At 44.1% G+C, this 11883-nt stretch overlaps 1 protein-coding gene across 4 annotated transcripts in view; it reads right to left on the bottom strand.

Moving 5' to 3' along the window:
• LOC101855326 (uncharacterized threonine-rich GPI-anchored glycoprotein PJ4664.02) overlaps positions 1-11883 on the bottom strand; it is a 114904-nt gene that overhangs the window by 31301 nt on the left and 71720 nt on the right. For all 4 annotated transcript variants that reach the window (XR_220232.3, XR_001184687.2, XM_005093595.3 and 1 more), the window contains exon 3: positions 4150-7649. Coding sequence is in view for 2 of the 4 variants with exons in the window: in XM_005093595.3 (XP_005093652.1) it covers positions 4150-7649 (3500 nt within the window). In the remaining 2 variants the exon portion in view is untranslated. The remainder of the gene's footprint in view (positions 1-4149; positions 7650-11883) is intronic.

The raw sequence follows: 11883 nt of genomic DNA, 5'->3' as shown, positions 1-11883 counted from the left end.
GGGGGGGGGAGAGACTGTTCAGTTCTATTATTATCTTCTCCCAAGAGGACCGGCGGTGTTGTTGTCCACATTCCTCCGACCGCCTGTTACACAAACCCGACCAGGCGAGAGAAGACGCCGATCAGCAGAAACAGGCGAAGGGCGACAATCGAACATATCTCGACAGGGGGCACAACTGAGCATTGCCTGACCAGCCATTCATCACAACGAACAAGGACAGCCTTTCATAACCCAGGCTTAAGGGTCTTTTCCAGGCGCCCCAGATCACACCGTCAACTCTACAGACTTACTACTCCACCAAACGCTAGATGATCTTACGCCGGACTATGATTTCCTCGACCATTCCCTTCCATGTTGCAGTACCAACAACTAGATTTAGTTTTGCCGTTGTCATGGTGCTGACATTAATGCAGCATATAAAATAATATAATTCCGTGCGTGTCTATCGATGTCACTATGGCAGCTATAGTAGCTATTAAAATCTTGCTTTTCCTGAGAAGCAACATCTGTCAATGGTATCATATCAAGTTACTATAATTCTCCCGGTTTTTTTTACCTCCGCCTTTTCTTCTTCCTCATCCACCCCCTACTCCTCTTCTTACTTCTTCTTCTTCTCCTCCTCCACCACCTCATCCTTCTCCTCCTCCTCTTCTTCTTCTTCTTCTTCTTCTTCTTCTTCTTCTTCTTCTTCTTCTTCTTCTTCTTCTTCTTCTTCTTCTTCTTCTTTGTACCGGCAGCTGGTCGTGACGGTGGTATTTGAGGTAGTAATGCTACCGTTACTGTTGATGACCTGCTTACAGTGTAAACAATTGAGCGTTCTCTGTTAGGTTTATCAAAACTGTGACCTGACTTAACCGCTGGCAATAACTCGTATGAAAGGAGAATAGAAAATGAAGACGCCCTGTCCTCTTTTTCAAATAGACGGCAAAAGGGCAAGACTGTGTAAACACAGGTGCGGATTATTTTATTAAAAATCTCGTCGCAATGTGCTAGCCGCATTGAAAGGCAGACACATGAGAGTGAGAGAGAAGAGCGACCAACAAGAGCGTGTTGAGTGACACAAACATGGGGAAGTAATCTGATACAACGAGACTACACATAATATACACATGATACTAGCAACAAATGTAATACAGACCTACAGAAACACACTAGACAGACAGACAGACAGACAGACAGACAGACAGACAGACAGACAGACAGACAGACAGACAGAGAGACAGACAGACAGCAGACAGATAGACAGACAGACAGACAGACAGAGCGATGGAGACACAGACAGAGCGATGGAGACGCAGACACGTGGTCAACACCGGCATACATCAAACGGTCGCTTTTAAGGACAAAGCGGGCTAACCCATATATCGGGGGTTTCCAGAAATCTTGATCTACACCAAAAGTGGGCATTGCCCTGCCTATAGGAGAAGTTTGGTTTCATAAGTGTGTGTATTTGTATGGTTATAGAGAAAACTCTCCTTGTCTTTCAAAGAAACTGAACAAGGGGCAAAAACTTTATCTTCGATTTTCCAAAAACAGAATTTATCGGAATAGCCCCGTTGTGCTTAAAAGCCACCAAATGGGATAGAACGTATACCGTGAGTCAATGAGTGAGTGCACGTCGTGTGTGAGCTTTGTGTGAGATTGCTATTAGTAAAAAAACAACTCGTAGACAGCTGGATAGCTAACTGGTTATAGATAGATAGATAGATAGATAGATAGATAGATAGATAGATAGATAGATAGATAGATAGATAGATAGATAGATAGATAGATAGATAGATAGATAGATAGATACACAAAGGGAAAAGGGCCTGGAAAGAGAGAAATAGACAGTGAATGTATCGTTGTATAAATTAAATGAGCCTATCAACACTGAGACAAAGACGGAGAGAGAGAGAGAGAGAGAGAGAGAGAGAGAGAGAGAGAGAGAGAGAGAGATCGTTGTTGGGGGTGTAGCTGACAGCAATTGTTTGAAAAGAAATGCAAAACTCACAAGACGAGAATTCTCAGAAGAGCCGGGTTTTACTTAACTGCAAAGACTTTGTCAACATGTCTCTATAGAACAATTGAAGAAGCAAACAGACCAAAGAAGCAGACTATACCAGTGTGCCCCCCCCCCCCCCCCACCCCCCTTAAAAATACAAACAAAAAAGCCAAAAAACCACCAACCAAACAAACACAAAAATCTCCAAAGGAAAGAGAGGGATGAAGTTTGAGATACAGAATGAGCATATCGACACACCCAGGTGGATTTGAACCAGTGTCGCACAGATCGCAGCCAAGCATGAGACTGAATAAACGATACGCCCGTCTTTTGACAGCGAAGCAAAGTTCTCAATTATATTGAATTGAATGACGTAGGACAAAAACCTTAGTCAACTGAGAACAAGTATGACAAAGAACGTCCGCTTTGTGAAAGCCGACGCAAGAATGTGAAAAATGTGAGGTACCACGAGGCGTAAATCATCTTGCAATAAAACAGGCTTAGCCAGCAGTGATAAGAAAATCTTGCATAAGGAGTTCATAGACCAGTCAGATTGGCATAGATGTTAAAAACTACAGGTCTGATTAAATATATTCTCATAACAAGACTTACTGAGGAAAAATAGACTTTGTTTAGATTTATCCTGAACAAAATACAGCCACAGCCGTATTCAGGGCAGCCGAGGATAAGTAAAAATGTTCCCTCATATGTCTACCCCTCACAGTGACGGGGCAATCAGAGTGTTGCTGTCGACATGTGGTTCCGGGAATGTACATGTATTTCGTAAAAGAATGCCAAAACAAGGAAGTGGCATACGGGTAGCCTTTGTTATCGGAAAAACTATCCTAGTAATAATGGCTGTGCAGTTTTTTGTTTGGAGATAAAACTACTTTTTAAAAAAAAGACACAATGCATATTTTCTACGATACGCTCCGTAATTTAACGTGCAATTCAAAAGTGAGCCAAAGAGAAACTGAAACCCACCAGGCCGGTCGCGTTTCTATAAAACAGGTCTGGTCGATGCTATTCATGGGTGGCTTCATATCGCTGACGCAATAAAAAAGACTCGTTTTCAACTGGAATTCTCTCCCCTCCGTTTACCCTTCTTACCCCCCCCCCCCCACCCCCCACCCCCCGGCCCGAGCCCTCCTCATATAAAGAATTACACATTTGGTCTCAGTCTTGGCGCCCCTCCTAAAAGTCGTTTGCCCCAGAATTTCATAAAGCATGCCAGGTTCAACATAACTAAAAATACCTTGCATAAATTTACATGCATTTACACTATCTTTAACACCGACGTTTTGGAGGTAGCTATCAAACAAAGGCTTGCAGAGTTTGTTTACCGACGGCTTGACATACCTGCGAAGGGTAATTTACAGGGGCCGTTTACATTACAAGCAGTTTTAACAGAGCCCGCAATTCGCTCAATTTACATGGGCGTCAACTCTTGTGAGGGCCAACGTCAGTACGATGTTTATGTCGCACCATTGTAAGCGTTTGTACAGCACTTGCATGTTTATGAGGGATACTAAGTTAATAGAGGCTTTCTTGAGGTACGCCCTATGAACTTAGTAATTTTAGTGCAACGTGGGAGTAATAAACACGCCTTTGAACGTAGGAAAGCATCAATCTTAAGAGGTGTTAGGACAGAGAAACGTAGGCCGGGAGCCATGAAAATTCCCCTGATGACAATTTAAGACTAGTCTGAACTAAGTCTGTTCATCCTGTAGACGTGTGATACGAATAGAGATAATGGTGTCATTTTAATCGACATTTCTTTCTACTTTCTTGGTCAAACTACAGCTTTGATCTTCTTCTTCTTCTTCTTCTTCTTCTTCTTCTTCTCCTCCTCCTCCTCTCTCTCTCTCTCTCTCTCTCTCTCTCTCTCTCTCTCTCAGTCTCTCTCTCCCCCCATTATGTCTCTTCCTATGGATAGGGGATAGGAGAATAAGAGAATATACAGTCTGGGTGTAAAAAATGAGAAAAGAAGTGTAAGGTGAGTTAAGGTTTCGATTTGCAGGAACGTGAATAACGAAAGAGTTGTTTCACAAAGTGACTAAAAATTAAATGGTTCGTGAGACTCTATTCGAAATCAAACATGGAACCTAGAGACATGGAAACATTAGTTTAGTTAAAGTAATTAACAACGGCACACTGGTACTTACTTGACGTTTCCGTTTTTGTCAATAGAACCATTGCGTTGAATCTCCGTCACCTGTGCAAGGCCCTCTGGAGTAACCTTGACCTTAGCCCCTAAACCGACGATACCTTTCAGGATATCCACCTGGAAAGGACTTCCTTCCACACGGCGTCCTTTAGGGTACTCCACCCGAGGGGCTCTGGGAGCAAGGGCGCTGTTTGTGACACTCCCTGAGGTTCTGGAGACAGTCACAGAGGAGAGTCTTGTACCTCCTCTATCTAGCCGAGCTGTGGAGGCGCTTAACGGTTTGATCGTCGTCAGGGGGCGTGCCGTGTAACTTCCGTGGGCGTGGTCTGTGGTGAAGGACTTTTTAAGGTCTTCCATGCGCAGTGACGATGACCCAGGCGAAACTTCAATCATGCTCTGGGGGCGCCGGGACGCCAGGACTGGGTTGGGCTGGCTTTGGAAACTGTTGATCTTGGCTCGAAAATCGGAAGATTGTTTTGCTTTTGATCTCAGAACAACACCCTGTGGCTCCGTACTCGGACTGGCCACTTGATCGTTTGCCGCCTTTTCGAATATGTTAACTGCGCTGAGAACTTTCTTTGGGGCATTTTCTGCAACTGGAGACTGTAGGCCCTGCTTTGCTTCTATACTGACTGGAGAATGTGGCCCTTCTTCAGAAACAATGATAGACGTTTCTTTTTCCTGTACCGCTGAAGGGAGATTTTCTGTTTTCTGTTGCACATCAACGATATTTTTCGTCACGTTTACAAGCCTTGCAGTGACTGGAGCATCCAACTTCTCTTGTAAATCATTGGTCAAAGGTGCCACTATCTTTACTTCCGAAGAAACTATCTCTTCTGACTTCTGCACTGAAATAAGGGAAGATTCATCCGCCTTTTCTTTATCTACAGAGGCAGTTGTCTGAACAGGTTGTATGAAGACAGGAGAGGCATGAACCTGTTCAACCACAGAAGCGACTAAGTCGTTCTCAGTAACTCTTTTTGCCACACTCTCAATGTTACCAAGTGTTGAGTCTTTCGTTGTGTTCTCATTCTCAACGCTGTCAGTCTGATCACTGTCAATATTCTTGCTAGTTACATCTGCCAAGTCCTCATCTCTGCTTTGAGAATTAATGAATCCAGAGACAGCCTTTTGGAACACTGAAGTGGTGGTCTTTTGTTGAGGATCAACGTTACTCCATGAGCCGAGAACATTTGTTACCATTTCTTTTTGATCTCTGTTAAGAACAGTCGGAACGATTTCATCTTCCATACCTTTCTCCTCTGCGCTAACTTGTCTCACAGGTTTGCGAACTGAGAGATCTGGAGCTGGTGTGCTAAACGAACCCAAAACTTTAGCCAGCTCAAGCTTAGCATCATTGTTCAGAGTCCTTGGTTTCACTGCTGGCCTCTGGGTGTCAGCAGAAGATGGCACACAGAATGTTTTGCCAAGAGCATCCCGAGTAACGGACATGGGCTGTATGGTGTCATCCGCATCTTGGCCACTATTGCTGACCCCAAGAGTAGTGTGGGCAACTGCGTTGTCTGGAACTTTCTGAAAGACCTCCGTGACGGCTCTCTGGAAGGGCGAAGGTTTCTTGCTGCTCTGGGGCTGTTCCGAGTTCTGCGTAGAGCTTTGCTCTGGTTGCCCGCCCCAAACATTAAGCACATCCCGTGCCATTTCTTTTTGGTCTCGGGACAACACGGTGGGAACAATCTCTGGTTCTGAAATACCTTCCCCCTCTACCTTTGCAAGGTGTACAGGCGCCGCCGCCACGGTGGGAGCTTTGTTAGGACTTTTGTCAACCAAAGACGCCAACACATTAGCTAAATCGTGTTTAGCAACGTCATCGATGGACCTGACAGCAGGGGGTCCCCTCTGCTCCATAGACGCAGGCATACACAGCACCTTGCCCTGGGCATCTTTAGAAGCCTGCATAGGTTCTATGACCTCATCCTCCTCCTGGCCGTTGGTGATGACACCTTGTGTGGTCAATACTTGACCCTGCGTAGCTGCTTTCACGGCTGTCTTTTGATACGAGGACTGGTCGAGGGTTGCGTTTGTGAGGCAGTTCTGGTCTGTGGATGGACTCGGCAGATCAGGAGGAGGTCCATTTGGTATAGGAGGCGGGGCCGAGTCCGGTAGTGGAGGTGTTGACGATTCATCAGAGGGCGGTCCCTCGAACGCTGGGGGTGGGGCAAGCGATGCGCTCTCGGTCGTGGCTGGTGGGAATGGGGCTTGGTCGCTCATAGCTGTCTCTAGCACTGGCTGACTGTCCACACGTATTGTAGCCAAATTGCCAGAGTCTGTGGAGAAGATCACTCCAGAAGGATTTGGTTGTGTAGTAGGTGTTGGGGGTAACGACCTGCCCTTGGTGTCATTGTTCCGTCGTGCAGTTACGTTGATAGTTGTTACACTGGCTGTGCCAGCTGCGTTGACACTGATGTTAGTGGAGTGAAACTTTTGAACACTTTCGCTTTTCTCCGGCTCGGAAGAACCCACTGACGGAGACGTCGAGCTCTGCTGAGCAGCTGAACTTGGTGGTGATGAAACGGGAATGTATGTAACGTGCTTGCTAGGAGACGAAGGCGAAACTGGCACCAGCGTAACGTGAGCTGCTTGTGAGGTCTCAACTTTATCCGATTCCAACAAACTCTGAGGGGGGTTTTCTTCAAAGTAACCACCACCTGAACTTTGTGAATTGGACAGCTTTTCGGAATCGCTCACAATACTATTAAAGCATTCCTCCGCAAACTCCTCGAGAGTTCTACCACTGAACTCGTTGTCGTTCAAGAAATTGTAAGAAGGATCCTGAGGACCAGAGCTCTCCTCAACAGTGCTGCTATCGCCGAAGTCTATCAACAGAGAATCCTGTGTGGAGTCTGAGGGAGGGGTGTACGTGTTCTCTGCAGCTGTTTCGGCGTAGTCATCAGAGTCCTTCACGGGGCCCAACAGATCGTCTATGTACGTCACACAATCAGATCTGTCCGACTCAGGAGTAGCTTGCTGGAAATTGATACTCAAATCACCAAATTCACTCGGAGGTGGTATGGGTGCACTATCAACCTCGGAAGATCCAAGGGAGAAAAATACGTCGTCGTTATTTTGGTTTAATAAATTCACTTCTGTGGTGTTATCAATATCCCGGGCTTTGTCAACGTCCCATCTAACCTCTTCCTGATTGCTGGGAAATTTAGGATCCAATAGAGACTGAACCAGCTCAGAATTCGAATCTGTCACTTCAGCAGCTCTCTCAGAACCATACCCAAATTCTACACCACCGAGAAGATTCTCGTTTGGTGTCACTAGGTCTTTGTTATCTTGGACATCAGCGTCTTGTTCTCCCTCCGCCTGCCTCAATATGATCAGCTCAGTCACATGACCGGAACTTTTGAGAACATGCAGACACTGCGCCTGTGTCAAGGCGCGAAGACTGAGTCCGTTACAGAACAGCAGACGATCACCTTCCTCCAGATGACCACTCCGTGCACACGCACCTTCCGGAAGGAGTCTTTTTACCTGTGAAAAAGGGAGAAAAAGCCGCAGTGAACAACAGCGATAATGATTATTATCTGAACAATAATGATGGTAAGCTCTACGAGCTTTACAATAAGACTATAGCTACTTTTTACTACAAGCAACCTAGGTATCCGAAGAGTCACTGTCAGGTGGTTGTTAGCAATGCACTAAAGAAAAGAAAATTGGTATAACACAGGACACACAGTATTTTCAGAAACAACAGTAGAATGCAAATAGGAAAGAAGGATCAATCATTCATCCACGAGCTGGATTATGATAACTATTTTTAGGTGGGGGGGGGGGGGGATTTTGTTTTGGCCACAGACGTAAAAAACCCCGGATATTTCTAGTTTTGTTTGAGTAACAAGAACAAAAAAGCACATGACAAAGGCCATTTATTTTTAGGAAAAAAAAACAAAAACAAAACACAATAGACAGACATTATAAGGGCAGAGAAAAGAAGTAGCCTACAATTTACCACTGAAGCCCCTAAATACCAGAAATTAGCGCTCAAAAAAGTTGTCGGTTCAAAGACAACAGAGGTACACTGCATTTAAAATGAAATCATAAATTAGAACCTAAAGGGGGAAAAAACCGCAAAAAAATGAGGAGTCCAAACGTAATTGCACAAAACTATTTTTGAGACTTATTCTTACTGTTGTTTTCTTTCTTTTTTTCTTTCCTTTTTTGTGGTAAGTCTTTTATTGCACTCGCAACTGCACAAGGTCATATGGGCGCGCTGTTGTTGTTTTAACTTTTCCTGTTGATGCCAAGTCAGCAAAATAACGACTACATTTCGCACAACGAATTGGTTGGAACAATAAAAAACATGTAAGGGGAGAACAGAGTAAACCACACAGGTGTGCCCACAAACAACTCGCGGGAAACCTTTAATGAAAACATAACAGGGCTTGTGTCGAAGAAAATAAACTTTGATAGACATTTGCTTAAATCGTTGGTAAATAATTTTGCATTAGTTACGTTAACTTTTAACATATAGTGTGTTTACTATTATCTTAAAGGAAACATATTACGAGCTATAAGTATCAGACGCACGCAACAACAATACAAGTGGGTATGACAACCGAAATTTATGGGTCTAGAAACCTTGAAAGGGGCTGAAAGTGGAGCCGCGGGGTGTAAATTATCTCACAACGTCATGTCGATCCCTGCAAACATGGCCACGTTAAGCCAGTGAAATTACACAAAATCAAATATAGTCGAACCTGCCCAAACAACTATACCTGTATATTATGACAATCGCCTATAAGAAAAGGTCTCTTCCCATGCCCCTTGCGTTTTTCTAACCTAATGATGACACTGAGTAAACGCTATGTCTAAGACTGCCATGTTTCTCCAAGACAATGTGTGGCTGTCTTTGACAATTTCTTTGCTTATACAAGGATTATAAACAAGGTGGTAACACAATTTAAGACAGTAGGCCGGAGCAAGATTTCGAACTGCATTGTCACTTGTGCAATCTTTTGATAAGACTAAAAATAAAAACTCGTTCTCCGCAATGACTGTGCATCTTTTTCAGTGTGTCGCCGATAAAAAGTCCTAATATCATCTTTTAAAAAATGACAACAACTACAAGTATTCGGTTGTAACGATATATACATATATAAAACAATATTAAAGACAAAACAAAAGTAATAAAAATAAGAATGATATTGCTAATAATAATAATAATAATAATAATGATACGACACAAAATAACTGTAGGCCTAACAATAAACATGCCCTTACAACGGGTTTCACAAGATCCAACAGCAGTCACACCACCCGTCCCCATCCACACGAAGACATCTACTCTCAGCGTGCATTGAACAAACACCATTCTTTCGCTCGAACCAAATAACTGTCCACTCGATCAACACGGCGCATTTCATACGAGTACCCTGTGATAGACAGTGACATAACACAGTTCGAAAAATGCCTAGCTCAACTCAACTGATAAAGAACTGCGGCCGACGCCTGTGTGCGATGTCGGGTCTGATATAAAAGCTGACAATGTGTTAAGGCCTTCGGGGTGGGCATAAAGCTCTGTGTACACAGCTTCAGGCTCGTGATCAATAGGCGGAAACATTCCGACCAAGGTGGAAGGCACAGGACAGACAGAAGTGGCTCGGGAGAAGGGGATTTCACAGACATGAGCAGAGGAGGGACGGGCGTCCGATCGAGTTGAGGACCCGTGGCTGCGGACCCGGTGCCACACTTAGGCCTTGGATGTCCAGCTCTAAACTAAATTTAGCAGACCATGTAGCGAACTCGTGTGTTTTCTTTGGGGCTTAAGCCATGACGTTAGTCTCTAACACAAACGATTAACTCTCATAGTGTTGTGACAGCACGAGTGTCCACCACCACACTGTCGGTTCCTCGTGTCTCCTTATAAAAAAATAAGTAAGAGTTTTATAGTACTTCCAACAGAATGAGGTCATATAAATGCCGATAGTTTCTTTGTTTGAGTAGGTATTTTACGGTACTATCGACTTATAAATGGCGAAGATTAAAGGTGCTACAAAAGAGTAACAAACCAACAAAAAAGATGGAGGGGAGATCAGGGCGATAGGTGTTTGATAGGAGAGAAGGAACAAACCACACCAGAGCACCTGCTAACCGCCAATCTCATGTCTCCCTAAGTGTCTCTCTCTATTTTCTTTCTAATACAGGCTTCTATCTAAAAGGCTAGCAAGAAACACGTAAATGTAATATTCAGATGAAGTTGAAATATTGCCCTGATGCCATCCAGATATGAAAATGCCAAGCAGGGAAACAACGGGAAATATATTATAAAAGACTAAATGAGGAAACACAGGTCTCCCAACACACCCATCCGACCCCCCCACCCCCCCAAATATCAGCTATCACAACTAAACAAGTCTATTCCTAAAAGATTTAAATTAGGGAACTCAGCATGATGATGGCTACACCGCCCCCAGATAGACTACGACATACAAAAGATTGAAAACAAAAGGAACGAAAATGCAAGAAAGACTGTCCACCAATGATCCACGCTTGACAAGATGGTAAAGATTAGGACTATTCAAATGGTGTCTCATGGCACGCACACAGCTGTGATATTTAGTCAAACAAAACAGGACAACAAGAAACGGGCACTGGAAACGGTACTGAGCACTGAACTATGAGCAAACATTTGATGAAGGACACAATTCACAGCGTCTTCAAAGTGACAAGCGTGCCCTATCGCTTTCCATTGTCCATTATGTGGTCGGCAGATTCTCTCACCATGAAATAAATAAACTTGGTAAGGGATCAAGGTTCCGAGAAATAACGACAACCCTATTTCTGCTAACCCTCCCAAATTACCCCCCACCCCCCACCTAATCTCTCTCTCTCTCTCTCTCTCTCTCTCTCTCTGTATATTCATCCGTATCACACGCAAACGCACGCACACAAAAAAAGCGCGAGCACACACACCCTCAAATTAAGGGCTGAGTAAATTATATGCAAATCAACCCGTCTCGTAGGTGTGTGTCTTTAATAAAGGAGAGCACAGCATGTTTGGTCGGTGTGGCTGAGTTCAGAAAGGTAATCATACTCTGACCAAACCTTAAGACCTCCAAAATTATATGGTATATACAATTTTTGATTAAGGTCAAGTAAAACGTAAAAACATCATGGGAACGAAAGCAACGGCAACAATAAACTAGAAAAAGACTACTATTATAACCTACAAAATTGTGTCTGTCACAGGTACTGTTCCATAGAGGAAAGAACAATCTAAATGGTGAGTTTTGTTCAGACCTCGCAGCAGTTCTGTTAAACCTACGCTTAGAAAAAAATTATCCACACCAAATCCTTGAATAACAGTCAGTGAAGATCAAAATTCAACCGCAGAAGACAGCGACAAATTTTCCACAGCTGAGGCTCTGGGAGGAAACGTACGTTCTCCAGCGTGCTACGGTCAATAATTCTTATTGTGTTCATTGTCTACGGCGAGATTTCCATGAACAAAGGCAAAGCGTGAATAGACTCCAGAACGAGACTTCCCCCAAACGCCCAGGCGCTATCGATGGCCAACTGACCAGTCGTTGACCGATACAAGCTCATGGCCCCTGACCTGACGCCAGAACCAGACAAGTGGACATGGGGAAGAAACCCAGGAACAGAACAGAGAGAGCGCAGTTGTCGAATGAGGGTACTGGAAGTGAAATGCCCACTGGAGCCCCACTTCTACCAAACACACAGAGACTCAATAATTTACTCGTAT

This window comes from Aplysia californica, unplaced genomic scaffold, assembly GCF_000002075.1.
Source record: "Aplysia californica isolate F4 #8 unplaced genomic scaffold, AplCal3.0 scaffold00066, whole genome shotgun sequence".
Lineage (NCBI taxonomy): Eukaryota > Metazoa > Mollusca > Gastropoda > Aplysiida > Aplysiidae > Aplysia > Aplysia californica.
This window is presented reverse-complemented; position numbering and strand designations above follow the sequence as displayed.